This window comes from Lissotriton helveticus, chromosome 6 (genome assembly GCF_964261635.1).
Source record: "Lissotriton helveticus chromosome 6, aLisHel1.1, whole genome shotgun sequence".
Taxonomy (NCBI): Eukaryota; Metazoa; Chordata; class Amphibia; order Caudata; family Salamandridae; genus Lissotriton; species Lissotriton helveticus.
This window is the reverse complement of record NC_136067.1, coordinates 195,239,005-195,257,426: the sequence shown is the minus strand read 5'-3', so window position 1 is coordinate 195,257,426 and position 18,422 is coordinate 195,239,005. Positions and strand designations below refer to the sequence as shown.

The window sequence follows — 18,422 nt, the reverse complement described above, 5'->3', positions numbered from 1 at the left end:
GTGTAACGTACCGGGCATTTACCTTTTTTTGCATGTACAGGAAAGGAAAAGAAAATCGAGCGTCCGAGTTCTAAGGTGTCCCAGGGCCATTTTAGTGGACCAGGCCCAAATCCAAAGAACAGGCCGCCATTTTGAGAGTCCTCTTGCAGCCGCCTGTCGCTGTAGCATCAAGAGCAGCCGAAACTCAGCTGAATGGCAACTGAAACGGTAAAGGGGCGCCCCACTACAGCAGACGAGCCTCCACCTAGGAAGGCCCATTCACGCCGGCTCCCCCCCCCCTTCGGGCACCCCACGCCAATATTCGGAGCAGTATTGTAGGATGGCCACACCAGTGCGGCAACTTGCTAGACATCACCTCGGTGGTAACCGAATCTCAACGCCTTGTGGTGTCTCCTATTCAGAAAATATTGTTATGCTGCCTTCGACCTATTCGCCGCAAGTGCGCACACAACTCAACTGCATAGCTTGCTAGACACCACCTCGGTGCCATCCGGATCTTGGAATGTCAGCACCTTTTGGTGTCTTCTCTTCAGAAAATATTGTTGCGCTGCCTTTGGCCCTATTCGCACATCGGTCCGCTACTGACGCCATCTCACAGGCTAATGGGGCGCCCCACGCCGAGTTTCAGCATTGTAGAATAACCACACCAGTACAGCAACTTGCTAGACATCACCTCGGTGCCATCCGGATCTCGGCGCCCCACTGCAGATGAAGTGCCTCTCAACTATGAAACCACCACGGTGACATCCGGATCTTGGTGCGTTGTGCTGCCTTCGGCCTATTCGCACATCGGTCCGCTACTGACGCCATCTCACAGGCTAATGGGGCGACCCACGCCGAGTTTCAGCATTGTAGGATGACCACACCAGTACAGCAACTTGCTAGACATCACCTCGGTGCCATCCGGATCTCGGCGCCCCACTGCAGATGAAGTGCCTCTCAACTATGAAACCACCACGGTGACATCCGGATCTTGGCGCGTTGTGCTGCCTTCGGCCTATTCGCACATCGGTCCGCTACTGACGCCATCTCACAGGCTAATGGGGCGACCCACGCCGAGTTTCAGCATTGTAGGATGACCACACCAACTTGCTAGACATCACCTCAGTGCCATCCGAATCTTGGCATCTCAACGCCTAGTGGTATCTTCCATACAAAAAATATTGTTACGCTGCCTTTGGCCCCATTCGCACATCAGTCCGCAACTTAGACATCACCTCGGTGCCATCCGGATCTTGGCATCTCAGCGCCTTGTGGTGTCAGTCAGAAAATATTGTTGCGCTGCCTTTGGCCCCATTCGCACATCGGTCCGCTACTGACGCCATCTCACAGGCCAACGGGGCGCCCCACGCCGACTTTCAACATTGTAGGATGGCCACAGAAGTGCGACAACTTACTAGACACCACCTCGGTGCCATCCGGATCTTGGCGCGTTGTGCTGCCTTCGGCCTATTCGCACATCGGTCCGCTACTGACGCAAACTCACAGGCCAACGGGGCGCCCCACGCCGACTTTCAGCATTGTAGGATGGCCACACCAGTGCTGCAACTTGCTGGACACCACCTCGGTGCCATCCGGATCTTGGCGCGTTGTATTGCCTTCGGCCTATTCGCACATCGGTCCGCTACTGACGCCGCCTCACGTGCCAACGTATTTTCTCCGCATTTTATACCCTATGCCGCATAACAGGTCATGTGACTTGTTTATAAAACTTTTCATTGGTTCATTTTACTTTTGGTTTCCGAATGATGGAAGGCTTGATCATATGACCTAAAAACAACACTTTTCATTGGATGAAAACTTTTTTTTTCCCCCAAACGATGAAAGCCCCACCTTGTTTCTGGATGTTTCAGACTAAACTGGCGTCAGCATGAGAGCACCACCATCTCGTAGCTCCGTCGTGGTCATTCCGCGAGCAATCATGGCAGCCGCTCCCCACCAGAAGCCTGCAGGAGTCGGGGCCCCCAAAACTTTTGATGAATTCTCAAGGCGGAGGGAACGCTTTCGAGAATGGGGTCCAAGACCTAGCAGACAAGCGTCCGATTTCCAAGGTGTCCCAGGGCCATTTCAGTGGACCACGCCCAAAAAGGAAAGAGCCTGCCGCCATTTTGAGAGTCCTGTGGCAGCCGCCTATCGCTGCACCGCAAGAGTGGGCGCAACTCAGCTGAATGGCGGATTTTGACACAGTGGACCAAAAGCGGACGGAATGGCAACTGAAACGGTAAAGGGGCGCCCCACTAAAACAGATGAGACTCCACCTGGAGAGGCCCGTTCACGCCGCCTCCCCCGGGGCGCCCCACGCCGTTATTCGGAGCAGCATTGTAGGATACCAAAACCAGTGCGGCAACTTACTGGACATCACCTTGGTGCCATCGTTCTGCTGCCTTGGAACTATTCGCACAACAGTTTGCTACTGATGACCCACCCCCCGCGACGCCCCACGCCGTTATTTGCTGGGTGGCAACTTACTAGACATCACTTTCGTGTCATCTAGATTTCGGCGCGTTCTGCTGCCTTGGAACTATTCGCACAACAGTTTGCTACTGATGACCCACCCCCCGCGACGCCCCACGCCGGAAATCTGGACGTTGTGCTGCGTTGGGACTATTCGCACAGCCGACCGCTACTTCGTTGTTTTTCCCTAAAAATGTTTATATGTTATTACTATTTTTGTTTTCTTGTATATATTTATAAATTATTAAAGTTTTATAATCTTACTACTTTGTCGGAGTGCTATATATTTTTAATGTGACACATAATTGTAAAAACTTTGATGTACAAAGAGTCATCCCTGGAATCTTCCGCTTCACGCTCGGTCCCCTCCCCAATCACAATACAGGATGGTTTTCAGATAATAGCAACGCTTCTGCTGTGACGGATCTCATCGAGTGTGGGCCTTGATCTACTATAACTCCTTCGAAGAGGGGTGATTCTTTACAGCTGTGGCCATAAACTACATCTGCAGGGCTAGCTGATAGCCTAGGACCGGCCTGGACAATCGGACACAGAGGAAAAGGAGTGTCAGAGGGTGCGGTAGTGAATAGGGCGAAAGGGAGGTGTCGGGCGGGCACAGGGTGTGATTCTCAGGGAAGAGCAGCGCAGATTGGGGGAGGTTTATTACCCATGCATAAGACAGAGAGCGGGGGTGACCACTGCCTGGGGGAGATGCTTGTGAGGGTGGGGAGCCATGCTAAGGATCGACAGCGTGCACAGAGTGGGTCTGGTCAAGGCATCTAAAATGGCTGCCGTGCACGACAAAAGTGTGGCATTTGAAAAAAGACAAGATGGCGCACACAATGTTTTTCAACAATTCCTGATTTCCTTCGAATCGAACGTTAACAGACGTTGGGGCATATTACCAAAGTTAAGCGATATTTATCCCTAACGATGCATTGCAAAGATTATTTTACCGTCAGAAATTATCGCAGATAAACCTTGCTATTATCAAGGTTTATCGCAAATACGATAAAAAACGAGCGCAATGCATTAATATCGCTGAAAACTCCGCGATATTCATGCATTACCGAGCTAATGCTCTTAGCCATGTTATCCACCTCCCATTGGATAACATGGCTAAGAACTGCTCAGGGCAGCTGTTACTTTTTGGAGATATTCGCGCTTATCTCGAATATTTCCAAAAGTTGATAATAGGAGATAGCGATGTTAGCGACTGTTTCCAGTCGCTAACATCTTGGCATGCCCACTTTGCATGTCATTAGTGATAAATATCACTCACATGCAAAGTGGGACCCAAGATGGTCGCTATCTCCTACTAGCCGTCGCTAACTGGTGTTAGCAACAGCTAGGTAATACAGATATAATTTTATCTCCGCGAAGCGGAGCGCTGTTACAGATATATATCTTGTTTTTGAACGTTAATTTCTCAAAATGCACTGAAGCACATACATTGAGACATAGCAAAGGCACATCGGGCTACCAGTCCCTAATATTTTACCAAGTTTCGTGCAAATCCATTCAGCCGTTCGATTATTATTATTATTTTTTTTTTTTGCCCCGCGGGGCCCTTTTAAAACCTCCACATCAAACCTAGGGGGTCAGCGAGGATCTACTATGCCCCCTTATGGTCATTTGCCCCTTCGCTTTGGCCTCCTCTTGTCTCTCGATCCTACCGAGAGACAAGATGGCGGCCGCTACGTACTGTTTGGAATGTTTACAGACACCGGAGAGCCAATCAGCTTCGCTTCGCAAAGCTCCGTAACGCGAAAAGTACGCGAAGCGGTGCGCTGTTACAGATATATATCTTTTTTTGAACGTTAATTTCTCAAAATCCACTGAAGCACATATATTGAGACCTAGCAAAGGCACATCGGGCTACCAGTCCCTACAATTTTGCCAAGTTTCGTGCAAATCCATTCAGCCGTTCGATTATTATTATTATTTTTTTTTTTTTGCCCCGCGGGGCCCTTTTAAAACCTCCACATCAAACCTAGGGGGTCAGCGAGGATCTACTATTCCCCCTTATGGTCATTTGCCCCTTCGCTTTGGCCTCCTCTTGTCTCTCGATCCTACCGAGAGACAAGATGGCGGCCGCTACGGACTGTTTGGAATGTTGACAGACGCCAGAGAACCAATCAGCTTCGCTTCACAAAGCTCCGTTGCGCGAAAAGTACGCGTCCTGGGCCGCTGCCCGGTCCGCTGTTACAGATATATATATTTTTTTAAACGTTAATTTCTCAAAATCCACTGGAGCACACATATTGAGACCTACAAAAGGCACATCGGGCTACCAGTCCCTACAATTTTGCCAAGTTTCGTGCAAATCCATTCAGCCGTTCGGGCTAAAAGTGAGGCCAACCGCCCTATGGAAAACTCAATGTTAAAAACACGTTTTGGGACCCCCCTTTTTTCTCGGCCCCCACTGGACGAACCCCCCCCAAATTTTCAAGGGCTGCTCAGAAACAAAATGTGCCATTTTCCTGAAAATTTCAGCCAATTCCGTCCACAAACGCCAAAGTTATTAGACATAGAATTTTCAAAAAACCCATAGAGAAAAAATCCTAACTATATATACCTACTGGCGACCGCCAGTAGGTAATATATATACATATATATATATATATATATATATATATATATATATATGTATATATATATATATATTCACTGAAAAAAACATAGGTTTCAGGCCTCATATAGTTGGGAATTAGCTTTTAAAAAAACCTTTGAAATTCACTCAAAAAACCATAAGTTTTAGGGGTGTTATAGTTAGCTGTACATTTCACTCATACAAAACCATTGAAATTGCTACTATATAGTTAGTTGTACTAACTATATTTCGCGCACTCGCAATCCACTGCTGATGATGTCACATATTAGATCATTCATGACATGGTCAGTGACATCACTGATGACATCTCAATTGACATCGCTGATGACATCACTGATGACATCATCCAATGAATGTGGTTTGCTTCGTTATTTAAATATGCATTATATATATATCTAGCAATTTGCATTGAAGAACGAGTGGATATATAGATATATATAAATAAATATTTGGATGGAGGATTTAGTAGCAGTGTAATTGACTGTTTACTTGACCAATTTATAGTGTCTCACTAAATGTTATGTTATGTTATGTTATGTTATATTATGTTATGTTATGTTATTCGATTTTTGTAGAGCGCACGAGCACCCGGAGGTTTCATGGCGCTAGAGAAGCAAAAGATGGTAAACAGTGATTTAATCGTGCGCTTGCTTGAACAACCAGGTTTTCAGTTCACCCCTGAATTCCATTAGGTCAGTGCAACTCCGGAGGGACAAGGGGAACAGGTTCCAGATCTTTGGGGCCAGGTAAGCAAATCGGCAGCCGCCAATGCGTTTCTTTTTGAAGAGGGGCAAGGTAAGGAGGGACAGATGGGCAGAACGGAGATTGCGAGTCGGTTCATGTTTGTTTGTGAGATGATTAATAAACTTAGGGCTTTTACCATGAAGAGCCTTGAAGGCCAGACAGCCTACTTTGAAGGTTACCCGTTGGGCTATAGGCAGCCAGTGAAGAGTGGCTAACAATAGTTTCGCCGAACTCCTGCCGTTACATTTAAATATGAGTATGGCTGCCTGATTTTGCACAATCTGTAGGCGTTTAGAAAGAGCCAGGGGAAGGCCTAAATAAATAGAGTTGGAGAATTCTAAACGGGAAAGGACTAAGGCAATTATCACCTGAATGAGGGCAGAGTGCGTGAGAAAATGAGCAATTTTCTTAATCTTCCGTAGCTGAAAAAAGCATGAAGATATCACTGTTCCCACCTGACTTTTCAGTGATAGATCGGAATTAATAGTGATCCCGAGACTTTTTACCGAAGAGGAGGGAGACGGAGAAGAACCCATTGAAGGCGGCCAAAAATGAGGGCCCCAGCTGGTTGCACTTTTGCCCGGGAGTACCAGCTCAGTCTTTCCAGGATTGAGTTTTAAATGGTTTATCTCCATCCACCCTTGAATATGCAGCATAGTGGCCTGAAATTCCTCAATAGAGTCTGTGGAGTTTAATGGGAATATGAGCTGCAGGACATCCGCATAATTATAGATTGTGACCTTCCTGTTTTTTAAGGAATGCAACAGCGGTTTAAGGTATAGATTAAACAGGAGGGGGGATAATAATGAGCCCTGCGGAACGCCGCAGGTAGTGGCAAGTTTGGGCGCTTTGAAGTTCTCAAGCTTGACTGCCTGGGATCGGTCGTTCAGAAAGGACTTAACCCATCCGAGGGCCGCGCCTCGTAGCCAGCCTGTTCGACACGGTGCAACAAGATGGTATGATCCACCGTGTCGAACGCTGCCGACAAGTCCAGGAGCACAAAGGCCTGATGTATGCCCTTATCGGCATTAGCTCTCAAAGTGTCAAGGACCGCTAGGATCACCGTCTCGGTAGAGTGTGCCTGGCGAAAGCCGGCTTGGTTGGGCTCCAGGTAGTCTGATGTCTCTATAAAATTAGAGATACAGCTGGCCACATGGGCTTCTAGAATCTTTGCACCGAAAGGGAGGAGGGATATGGGCCGGTAGTTTGCTAAGTTAGAAGGGTCGGCACCAGGTTTTTTAATTAATGGGACCAGCGTGGCGTTTTTGAACGAGTTGGGGACTATTCCCTGTAATAGGGATTCGTTCAAAAGGGAAAGTATTCCTCGGGGTATTGGTAAGTAGACTTCATTTAGTATATGCGGCGGACAAGGATCGTTGGGGGACCCAGACTCTACGCGGTTCAACAGCTCAACTAACCTCGATTGGTCTATGAGAGGGATAGCCTCAAGTTCGTAGGGGTTTCTGCAGATGTCCATTCTGTCTGTAATGGCCGAACAGGGCTGGAGACTGTCTCTTATAATGGCAATCTTATCCTTAAAGAAGTCATTGAGCTGATTACACATGATTTGAGTGGGAGGTTGAGAGGGGGAGGTACTGACATCATTACATAGGATAGTGACTAAACTGTGTGAATATCTGTATCACTTTGTCAGTTGTTGTGTAAACTGATTCTACAGTTGGTTACTAGCTATGTGAAAGTCTATATTAGTTATTGATTAATTAACTGAGTATTTGTATGGGAGTGAAAAAGTGTGTGTGGTTCGGTGGGGGGTGTGTGACTGTCCAAAGATGTGTGAATAATTGATTCAGTAGATATATGAAGTTAAAACTACATGTTCTAACAGTTTGGGTGAGTGAATCTCTTTATGGGTGTGGTGATGAGCAAATATATTTCTCAATGGTACATGTCCAACAAACTAGAAAAATAAAAGGCAGTGTATGTGTCAGTTGTTGTATATAAATAAGTATACATAAGACTCAATGATTGTGTGAGTGACTGTATGGATAACTGTATACTTGTAATAATGATTTTACAATTCACTAAGTATGACTTACTATCTAAATGAATAGAAGAAGTGGTGTTTGTATATGTGTGTAGCTAAGTAAATATGTAAGTATGATCCATTGTTTGCATAAGTTAGTAGGATGACTTCATATGTGAATAGGATGTGTACTGTTGTTTATTGTCGATATAGGTGTTTAAGTATTTTTGATAGTGTTCTATTGTTCATTGACAGCATGTATGACTGAATCTACAGGTAAGTGATTAGATGTGTTTATACATCTATGAATCACTGAGTGGATTTTTAGATACTTGTATTGCTGTGACAATGGATTCAAATATGATACTCTGTATTTTACAAAGAATGATGAAAGATTTTACTAGTGTATGAAAAGGTGTATGTGATTGTCACGTGGATGATGTCATCAGTGATGTCATTTGAGATGTCATCAGTGATGTCACTGACAATGTCATGAATGATCTAATATGTGACATCATCAGCAGTGGATTGCGGGTGCACGAAATATAGTTAGTACAACTAACTATACAGGAGCAACTTCAATGGTTTTGTATGAGTGAAATGTCCAGCTAACTATAACACCCCTAAAACGTATAGTTTTTTTGAGTGAATTTCAAAGGTTTCTTAAAAGCTAATTCCTAATTATATAAGGCCTGAAACCTATGGTTTTTTCAGTGAATTTCAAAGGTTTTTTAAATGCTAATTCCTAGCTATATAAGGCCTGAAACCTATGGTTTTTTTCAGTGAATTTGCAAGGTTTTTTAAATGCTAATTCCTAACTATATAAGGCCTGAAACCTATGGTTTATTAAGTGAATTTGCAAGGTTTTTTAAATGCTAATTCCTAACTATATAAGGCCTGAAACCTATAGTTCTTTAAGTGAATTTGCAAGGTTTTTTAAATGTCAATTTTTAAATGTATTAATTGTTATTTTTTTATACTGATTTACTACATTTTTGCAGGCAGGTGTTCAGAGGGCACGCCCCCTTTTTACAACACTCTGCAGCGCAACCCCTGGCGCGTTTGCAGAGGAGGAACTAATTCCCCTTGCATACTGGGGGTCCCTGGGGGGCAACTAGCCCACCAGGAGCCTCCAGTATAAGCCAGGGAGCTGCATTACAGAGAGGTGTAATGAGGCCACACCCTTTTTTACACCTCTCTGCAACGCAACCCCTGGCGTGTTTGCAGAATAGGAACTAATTCCCCTTACATACTGGGGGTCCCTGGGGGCCAAGTAGCCCACCAGGAGCCTCCAGTATGCGCCAAGGGGCTGCGTTGCTTTGCCCCAGGGGCGGCGGTCCCCGGGGCAGTGTGGGGGGGATTGTGGACCCCCCACACTTCTTTATCACTATGCCGCCACGATTTGGTCCCCTCTGGAAGGGCTTCCGGAACTGCTGCTGTTGTTGTTGCTGCTGTCCCGAAGTCTGCCCACGCCCTCTGCCCTGCGCCCCAAACCGTCTCTGGAATGGGCGGTAGGTCTTCTTTTCCTTGGGCTTCTCCAACCCGACCGCCGTCAGGGTCTCGGCCTCTGCCTTCATGCGGGCCATCACGTCATCGGCATGCTTGCCAAACAGTGTTTCCCCCGAGAAAGGCAGATTGGCCAACCGCTGCTGAGCCTCCGGCTTGAGCGATGTAAGTCGAAGCCAAGCGTGGCGTCGTTGGTTGACACCATGACAGTACACATGGGCCGCCAGAAGAGACGCATCAGCAGCAGCGATGATGAGCTGGTTCGACACCAGCATCCCCTCCTTCAGGATCTCTTGAAAGTCCTCTTTCTTCTCTCGGGGAAGGAACTCAGCGAATTGCTGGAGGGACTCCCACAGGGCACGATCATATTGCCCTAGCAAAGCAGCAGCGCTAGCCGCCTTCATCGTAGTAGATGCCGTCCCACAGACCTTTCTGCCTTCCGAGTCGATCCATCGGCTCTCCTTATCAGGAGGTACAGTAGAAGACGGGGAGGTGGCATGTTGTTTCCTAGCCGCCGTCACAATGTCAGAGTCTGGAGTCGGATCCATCCGAAGAAAAGCCGGGTCAGAATCCGGGGCCCTGTACTTCTTAAGGAGCCAGGAGGGAGCGGCCTTCGTCACCGCAGGAGTGAGAAATAACTCCTCTGCGGGCTCTACCAATCCTGGTACTAGAGGCAGTAAAGGTCGAGACAGGTACTTCTTATGAAGTGTCTCGAAAATCACGGACGTCGTGGGAGTAGGCACCGTCACCGTGATACCCAACTTAGCTGCACCCCTCAGGAGAACATTCTGGAATGTGCTGATGTCGTCCACCGGAGACACTCTCGTCCCCGGGGATTCCGACAAAGTCGGTGAGTAGGTTCTGGTCCCGGAAGAGTCCGTGCGGGACCGTGACCTGCGCCTCCTGTAGCGCCGTCTTGATCTTGTTGAGGACCTGTGACGACTCCGTGATCTCCCCCTCTGACTGGAGCGAGATCGCGACCTCTTCGGCTTTGGACGCTTCGCCGGCCTCACAGGAGTCGGCTACTTTGGCCTGGCTGGGGCCCTCGGCCGAGGGATACCCTTAGGAGGCATCGGATATCTAGGCAGCGAAGCCGTCCTCGGAGGAATCGGGGGAGGCCTGTCAGCCGGAAGCTGAGGTTGAGGTTGCAGCTGAGGTTGAGGCTGAGGTTGAGGTTGAGGTTGAGGTCGAGGTTGAGGTTGAGGATGAGGTGGAAGTGGAAGTGGAGGCGGGGTGGGAGCCCACGGAGGAGGTCCCCTGGGCAAGGGAGGAGGGGGCGTAAACGACTTCGGCCTAGAAGGTGTATACACTTCAGAGTACACCGAGCCCGGTGATCCGCCTTCCTTTCTAGGCTGGGGCGATGGAGAATCCCCTATCGGCACCTGGCACCGGCTAGACTGACTCCTGGTGCCAGAACTCCTTCTGCGCCTGTTTGGCGTCGAAGAACGTTTACCCGACGGCGAGCGTCGGCCCCTCGATGGCGAGTGCCACCTCCTCGACGGCGAACGCCTCTCTCTCGATGGCGAACGCCGCCTTCTCGACGGCAAACGCCTTCGCCTCGACGGCGACCTTCGTCTCATCGGCGACCTTCGCCTCGACAGCGAGCGTCTCCTCGACGCCGAACGCCTGCGTGACTTCGACGTCCTCCTCGACGTCAAGGATCCCTTCGACGGCGACCTCCTTCTCTTCGCCAACGGCGAACGGCGGTGTCGCCTCGATGGCGAGCGCCGACGCTGGGCCACCTCTCTACGTCGATTACTCGACGAAGACGCCGACGACAAAATCGTCACCGGTAATCTCGACGGCTGTCTATTCAGTTCCCTCGACGCTGAGCGTCGACGCCGCTTCAACCCAGAGCCCTGGGGAGACGGGAAACAGACTGCAGTCATCCCTCTGGACGCCGTAGTCGGTGCAATCGACGCCGACGGAGAATCGGAACGTTTGCTGGTCTTCCTGCCCCTGGAGAGCCCCCCAGAGGCCTCAGCATGGGCAGAGGAAGCCCTTCCAGACCCACCTTGTGCCTTCAGTCTTCTGTCCTCCAGGCCTTGAAGCCTGATCTTCATCCTATCTCTCAGGGTCCTGCTAGAGAAGCCCTGGCAAATGTCACACTCCTCTGGGACATGAGATGAGGGAAGGCAGATGATGCACACATCATGTGGGTCCGACTTGGCCTTCTTCCTCGAGCACTCTGGGCATTTGTCAAATAATGCAGGCATATTGACAAGTAAAGAGTGCACCAAAACACACACAAGGAAGAAACACCAAAGTACTTAAAGAAAAGCACTCAAATAATTTGAAAAAAGTGAAAAAATCACCAATAAACCCTTGAAAAGGGAGAGCTCAATGCTCCAGGGTCCTGCTTGCAGGAGCCGGAAAAAAGAACTGAAAGTAAAAGGGACCTGCTGTGCATTCTGGGATACTGAGAGAGTTCTGGAAGGTTCTCTTAAAGGCACAGTATCCTGTTCTGAGCCACATGATGGCAGCCTATGGGGCTTGTCTGTCCACTGTCTATCATTCCTGAGGGCTTTTCTGGTAAAAGCATGTTTTTCTGTCTGGAAAAAACCTGGACAGGCTGTGCTGTTTGTGGATTTTTGGTGGAATTTCTAGTTGAAGTACTGGACAGTGTAGCCTGTGGATATAGGCTGCATTATCTGTCTTTAAATTCTCTCTTAAGTGTCTGTGCAGTTCTGCATTTTTTGACAACTTAAGAGATTATTTTTGATTGCTCCGGGGTCCACTCACATGGGCAGGACTATTCACTAGATTATGACTATACACAGGAGGGTGGGTAGATGGTGCCCGGAGCAAATAATGAACCTGTACAGCTCCATGTGTTGTTCGAAACTTACGTACGGGGCTGAAGTATGGGGTTTTGTCAATGTATGCAAATTACAAACGGAAGAAAATAGGCACTTAAGGTCTATCCTCAAAATTCCTCAAAGTGTTCCAGCATCAATAGCTCATAGAGAATTGGGAATGCAATACTTGGAAGATTTGATTAAAAGAAGTCCAATACTCGCTTGGATTAAAATATGGTGTAACCCTGAAGCCACTCTGAGTAGAGAAATCCTAAGTGACTGCCTTAAAAAAGACAAATGTATGAGTATATCATGGCTCAGCTATGTAAAGGCAAATTTGGATGCATTGGGGTACAGCTCCCTTTTTAGTAACCCAGAAAAAATTGTTCCTTCGCATAAGCTGCATATAAAGAAGGCTTTTTTAGATTCCAGAATAAAGCTTAGAGCTGAGGCAGAAGAGGCGAAAATTACGGTAAGAGCACACAATCTAATAGTATCACTGATGGTATGGAGCCTTACTTGCGCCTAATGCACAATGCCCAGGAGAGGTTTTTTATATGTCGTTTTAGGCTCAATTTATTACCGTTTTTATTAGCATCCCCTATGGGTTTTAATACTTCAATTGAGCAGAAGGGAGCCTGCGGCTGCGACAATAGGTCTCCGCAGGATTCCCTTTATTTTGTACTTTTATGTCCTATTTATTCGATGCCAAGGCGAAAACTTTTTAATCAGGGTTATTAAACGTGCTAAAATTAGACATGCCAAAAGAGCTCTATTATTCTTGCAACAAGTCAATGAGCCCTGGGTGTTATGTTGTGTAATTAACTTTATTAAAATTGCAGTGAGACTAAGGAGGTCCCTAGGGGATGAGTAAAAATTCTTGTGATCAGCCCTATATATTGTGTATAGTACTGCACTATGATTAGTTTGATATTATGTATTGGATTGTATTATGTAAACTGATTTTTATGAAATGTATTGCAAGTCGGGTTCATTGCGGATTTAATTGTTCTTTTAAATTGTATATAAACTGTGCTTTTATGATGGTTTTTAACCGTCGAATAAAGAACTCTTAACTGACTGACTATACACAGAGATCCCACTACTACAAAACCCTCAAATCACAGATGGGATAAAAGCCATCGAGGCTCTCAACCACAACCTCATCCTAGCTGAGTCTGCAAAATTGCTGGGAATTACTCTGGACCCCAAAGTAGATATGAACAAACAAATCAAAAACTCTGCAGAGTGCCTTCCTCAACCTTAAACTATTCAAAAAAATAAAGCCATTCATCCCTACGAGTGACCTCAAACAAGCTACACAATCCCTGGTACTGACCAGACTGGACTATGGAATTGCAACCCTCACAGGAGCAGCAACATCCCACCTTGCTCCACTCACTTCAACTCTGAACGCAGCAGCCAGAATGGTCACAGGAGTAAAGAAATACGATCACATCTCGCCTGCACTAAGAGAGCTAAAATGGCTTCCTGTTGAAATGCGTGCCAATTTCAGAACCGCCTGCCTCACGCAGAAAGTGCTGCACACAGGTAAACCCGCCTACCTAGCTGCTAAACTTCAGAAGGCCGGTCAGTCAAGAACCCTAAGGAGCCCAAACACTCTACTCCTTCTCCCACCAAAATCTCGCAGACATAAAACCGCATCTCGATCCTTCAGGGGAAATGCGCCAAAAATATGGAACTCCCTTCCAGTCCACTTCAGGATTAACCCCTCCTACTGTTGTAATTTAACAGCGATTAGATTGAGCAATAGCGAAAGACATCTTGGTTCTGGCTGTTATCTTGACATTTAACGGACTCCATTTTGTATTCATGGCAGCCATTTTGACTGCGGCATGCTACCTCGTGCCGACCATGTGTTATGTCCTATCTTCCTGTTCATGGCACTTAAATCTGCCCAGCAACAGGCTATTATTAGCTTCCCCTTGTTTTGCCGCTGACCGTTAGGGTTCACATCTGGTAGTGATTAGCTCTAGATTGGAATGTGTTAGCCGAACCCCCCAGATTGTTAGCTACTCCCACTGATCGATTGTGCTTCTCAACATTACCTTATATGTAAAATGTGCTCTTGTGCTTTGTATTTCCAGTTTCTATGCCAACTTCTTTCAATTGGGTCTGAGGACTTTGTGCAGAGAAGGGCGAACCCCTTGCACTAGCGGGCCTGGCTGAGGCCTGCACGACACTACTTAAAATTAAAAAGGCAGCTCAATGACCTCCTCCTCACCCGATCTCGCCCAAATGGAGGATAGCTATAAACCATAGAAGCACATGGACACTCGGTCATCAATGACCTCTTCCTCACCCCCCCGCCCCCACACCGGTCGATCCCTTCCAGGAGTCACTGGATCCTGAACGACCCCTGAAGCAAGGCGTCATTTGTTCCCTGTACATTCTACTGTGATAACGGTCATATGACCCCTGTACATTGTACTGAAATAACTTACTTTACGTGTAACGTTTTGCTCTCCACGTCGATATTATGTGATACTTTCTGGAACATTGTATATAACAATTGGCTCAATGTATCCTACGAGTGATTCATGCTGTAAAGCGCTCCGATACCTTTGGGTCTGGCTAGCACTCTATAAAACTCATAAATTAATAAATGAATACTATTGAATAGTTTTAAAATCCTGTGTATTATACACATTTTCCAGTTCTCAGAGCCCCCCGCCCTAGAAAAACACCCCCTTTCCTAGTATAATGGAGCGATCAACATCGTAGCATTAAATACTTGATTCTACCATTATTTGTACCACTATTACGTTTAAAAAGTAAATGCTTTTGGCAAACAAGGATTCTGGAATCACCTAGTCACCTTTGCAAAATGGATGCAAAAGACAGTTCTTGCATGATTTGGATGCTGCCTAATAGTATTTATATATATAATCAGGTCAATGTTTTGCCCATTCACTCTCAATTTGCAATACAGTAGCCTACAGTCAGGACAACTTGCTTATTGAGTGAAAGCTCAAGCATTATGCACAGGTCCTCATTATGAGCTAGCCGGATTTTACCAGGATGATACTGGTGCTAGAATTAGTTATCCAGGTTGGTATTCCACTACCTAAATAAAGTGCTTACAAGTATAGGAGCTTACAAGTCTATAATTGGGAGTAGACTGTAGGAACTGGGAATCAGAAGTCTTTTATCCAAATTATTCCCAGTATTCTGCAACTTTTTCAGCTTGATTAGTAGTTGGTAAATGTGAGAAGAGGGCCACAGCTTGTTGCTGTGGTTAGTGATAGACAGGAGGGCCAGTGCAGGTTATCCTCCTTGGAGGAGTGTTGCTTGTTAACCCATGCTGTTGGAGGGCTTCAGTTGGCAGCCATATTAGGCTTCCCTGGTCTCAGGACTTTGTTCTGCCCACTGGTTTTACCAAATGTGTTTCTGCACCTTGTAAGGTTGTGCCCGAGATTCTTGCCCCTAGTAATTAAAGTGTGGAAGCACTATATCACTAATAAAGATGGTTTAATATGTTATAGATTCCTGATAAGGGAACATTATATTCCAATGGGTCTCCCTGCGAACAAAGGTTAAACTGAAATCACCCATTAATGTTATATATGAGTATGCTCAAATTGTAACAGGAACTTGAATTTGGTTATATTATGTGTGTGCAAAGAGAAAGGTATTGAAGGTCCATTTATGTATAGTGTTTGTTAATAATATCCATACATACCTCCAGAGTAAGATGTACAAATGCAAAAGAAGAGAGGAGTAGTGTGAGCATTGTAGGTCCTGAAAAATAAATAAGTGTTATTGTCTGATTTCTTTACAAGTGTGTAATGAAAATACATATACTTTGTTGTAAACATTACATTTAAGAAACAATGGGGCATATTTTCAGGGGGTTATCACCACCAGAACGTCACTTTTTTTTGGTTCTTGTGATGATAGCCCCTTTGACTTAACATGGCTTAACATCTCCTTGCAAATAATGCCCCTATTCATTTAGCATTTAGCGTGAAAGAGGCGGTCAATGGGTGTTGCAGTGGGCGTTCCGCTGCAACACCCATTGCTTTTTGACGTTGCCCTTTATTTACAAGGCTGGCGTAAATATGGGGTAGCTCCAAAAATAAGACCAGGGAAAACCTGATCTTCAACTTGTGCAATGAAGAGAAATTATTAATTTCTACTAGTTTTTGCTGTTTCTATGTTTGCTGCATTCTGCAGCACTCATAGAAAGAGCAAATCGTCATCAGTGATTGGTCATGTGCAGGAAGGTGTCCCTTCCTGCACATGAACAATTAGATTATGATGAGTTGCTACTTCTATAAGAGCTGCATCCCGTAACACACATAGAAGTTACAAATCGACATTAGTGATTGTTCATGTACAGGAAGTGGCACCTTCCTGCACATGAACAATCAATCCCTGCAATGCAGGCACCCTTACGCTAATGTGCAAGGGTGCCTGGGTTGGCGCTAGGTGGTTAATTTAGCGCCAACACTAGGAGAATGTCAGGGGTGCATCTTATTATTGTAAATATGGCGCATCCCTGCATTCTCAGAATGACGGAGTGCAGCATTTCCAATTATGGCGTTATACCGCGCTTCGCCATTCGGTTGTAAATATGCCCCAATGAGTTTGAACATTTTGGCAATAAGGCATACACAACAAAGGCCAAATCTTTACCATTTTAACTATACAAAAATATTTTCATCAGAAATGGTTAATATAAATGGAAGGATGTGAAGAACTGAGATGTTTTTCACCCTTGGATTCTGGAGGACTTCAAACAGGCAATAAAAATGTACCTCAAGTTGTTTATAATTCCACCTAGACCCGTTCCAATGTCGAGCATAGCTACTTCACAGCAGTGGAAAATATGCTTTGTTTCCCACTGCAGTGACATAAGGGTAATGAGCTACAGTATATTGAAACTCCAGTTGAGGATAGTGATTGAATGTAGAACATGTATGTGACATATTGAATCATAGATTAGGACCTGTGATTAACTGGGAGGTTGTTACCAAGGGGCTCTAAGTGGTTTCAAATTGAAAATAAGAGCAAAGCTTGAGTTGTCTACAAGTGAAACAAGGTGAAAAACATCCGTTATTCACTTGCACATTGGCTAGTAATAATAAGAGAGATCCCGTTGCAAACTCGCCAAAGGAACATTGAAGAATAGTTAATGTGAGTAATGAAATACACTCCCTTATCAGATGTGAAGAAGATAGGTATAATTTGAATGCTGGCAAAATGCAATTGGAGAAACCACTATTTGCCTTCAAGAGATTGAGAAATCTAAGAGACTCTTTAGTACACACTAGGGGCCAGATGTAGGTAAATCTATTTTACTGACTCATAAATACCGAATTTTACCGATTCGGTATTTATGAATCGGTAAAATAGAAAGAGGGAGATGTAGGTAAATCCAGATGTGCATTTACCGAATCGGTAATATTCGGTATTTACGGATTCGGTAAATACCGACCGGTATTGCCCATTCATTCCTATGGGCTTTGAAGCCCATAGGAATGAATGGGCATTACCGATTCGGTAAATACCGAATTTCACAAGGGTGCAGGGGGTGTCACTTTGACACCCTCTAGCACCCCCAAAACAGGGTCGGCTGCCATGTGGCAGGCATACATCATTGATAATATCACTGCATCATTTACAGTGAAATTATTGATGAGAAAACTGTGCATGAGGACCACCCCAACAGCCATCTGAGGAGTCTGTGGTCTGCCTGAACCCAGAAGTTAGTCCCAAACAGTTATAACCTCAGCTTCTTCAGATCCCAGACCACACCAAAGGCTTCCCTTTCAAAGGCACTTCAATTATTTTTACTGGACACCATGGTCTCCTTATTATATTGTTCTTGGGTTCCTAGAAAAATGAAACCTCTAACTTTCTTTCCCTGTCACATTTTTGAGAGGAAGCAAAGTTTCCTCATTTATTTTCTCTTGATTTTTCTGAATGCCGTTCCTTTTTGTGCTTTATTTTACATCTTCATATAGAGCTATACGCTAGCTACTCATCATTTATCCTGCTAATCCTGTAAATGTTTGAAATTGCTAGCCAGGTAAGGTTGTTTTTATCTGATACATAGCCTTGTTCCAATGGAAATTCCTGCTTGGTTGTCCCAAAAACTTTTTGGGGGCCATGTTGAAAAACTCATAGTAAGGAGTTCACCAGTTTAAAATTTACTATCAGCACTCGCAGTCACTATTCCAAGATGGTGGCCACCCACTCTAGCATGCACACAATGTGCTGTCGCAAGCAGAGATGGGATACCTTTTTGTTTATATGCAAGAGGAGACTCACCAGATACCTGGAAATTCAGCTCTTA

The 18,422-nt window shown here is 45.7% G+C and overlaps 1 protein-coding gene across 1 annotated transcript in view; it reads right to left on the bottom strand.

Annotated features, from left to right (window-relative positions):
- The window catches only part of LOC144761281 (cysteine-rich venom protein-like), a 207,386-nt gene extending 191,527 nt beyond the window's left edge, over nt 1-15,859 (bottom strand). Inside the window, exon 1 of the mRNA XM_078646728.1 lies at nt 15,804-15,859. Within this exon, the coding sequence (XP_078502854.1) occupies nt 15,804-15,854 (51 nt within the window). The 5' untranslated portion in view covers nt 15,855-15,859. The remainder of the gene's footprint in view (nt 1-15,803) is intronic.
- Nucleotides 15,860-18,422: the final 2,563 nt, after the last annotated feature.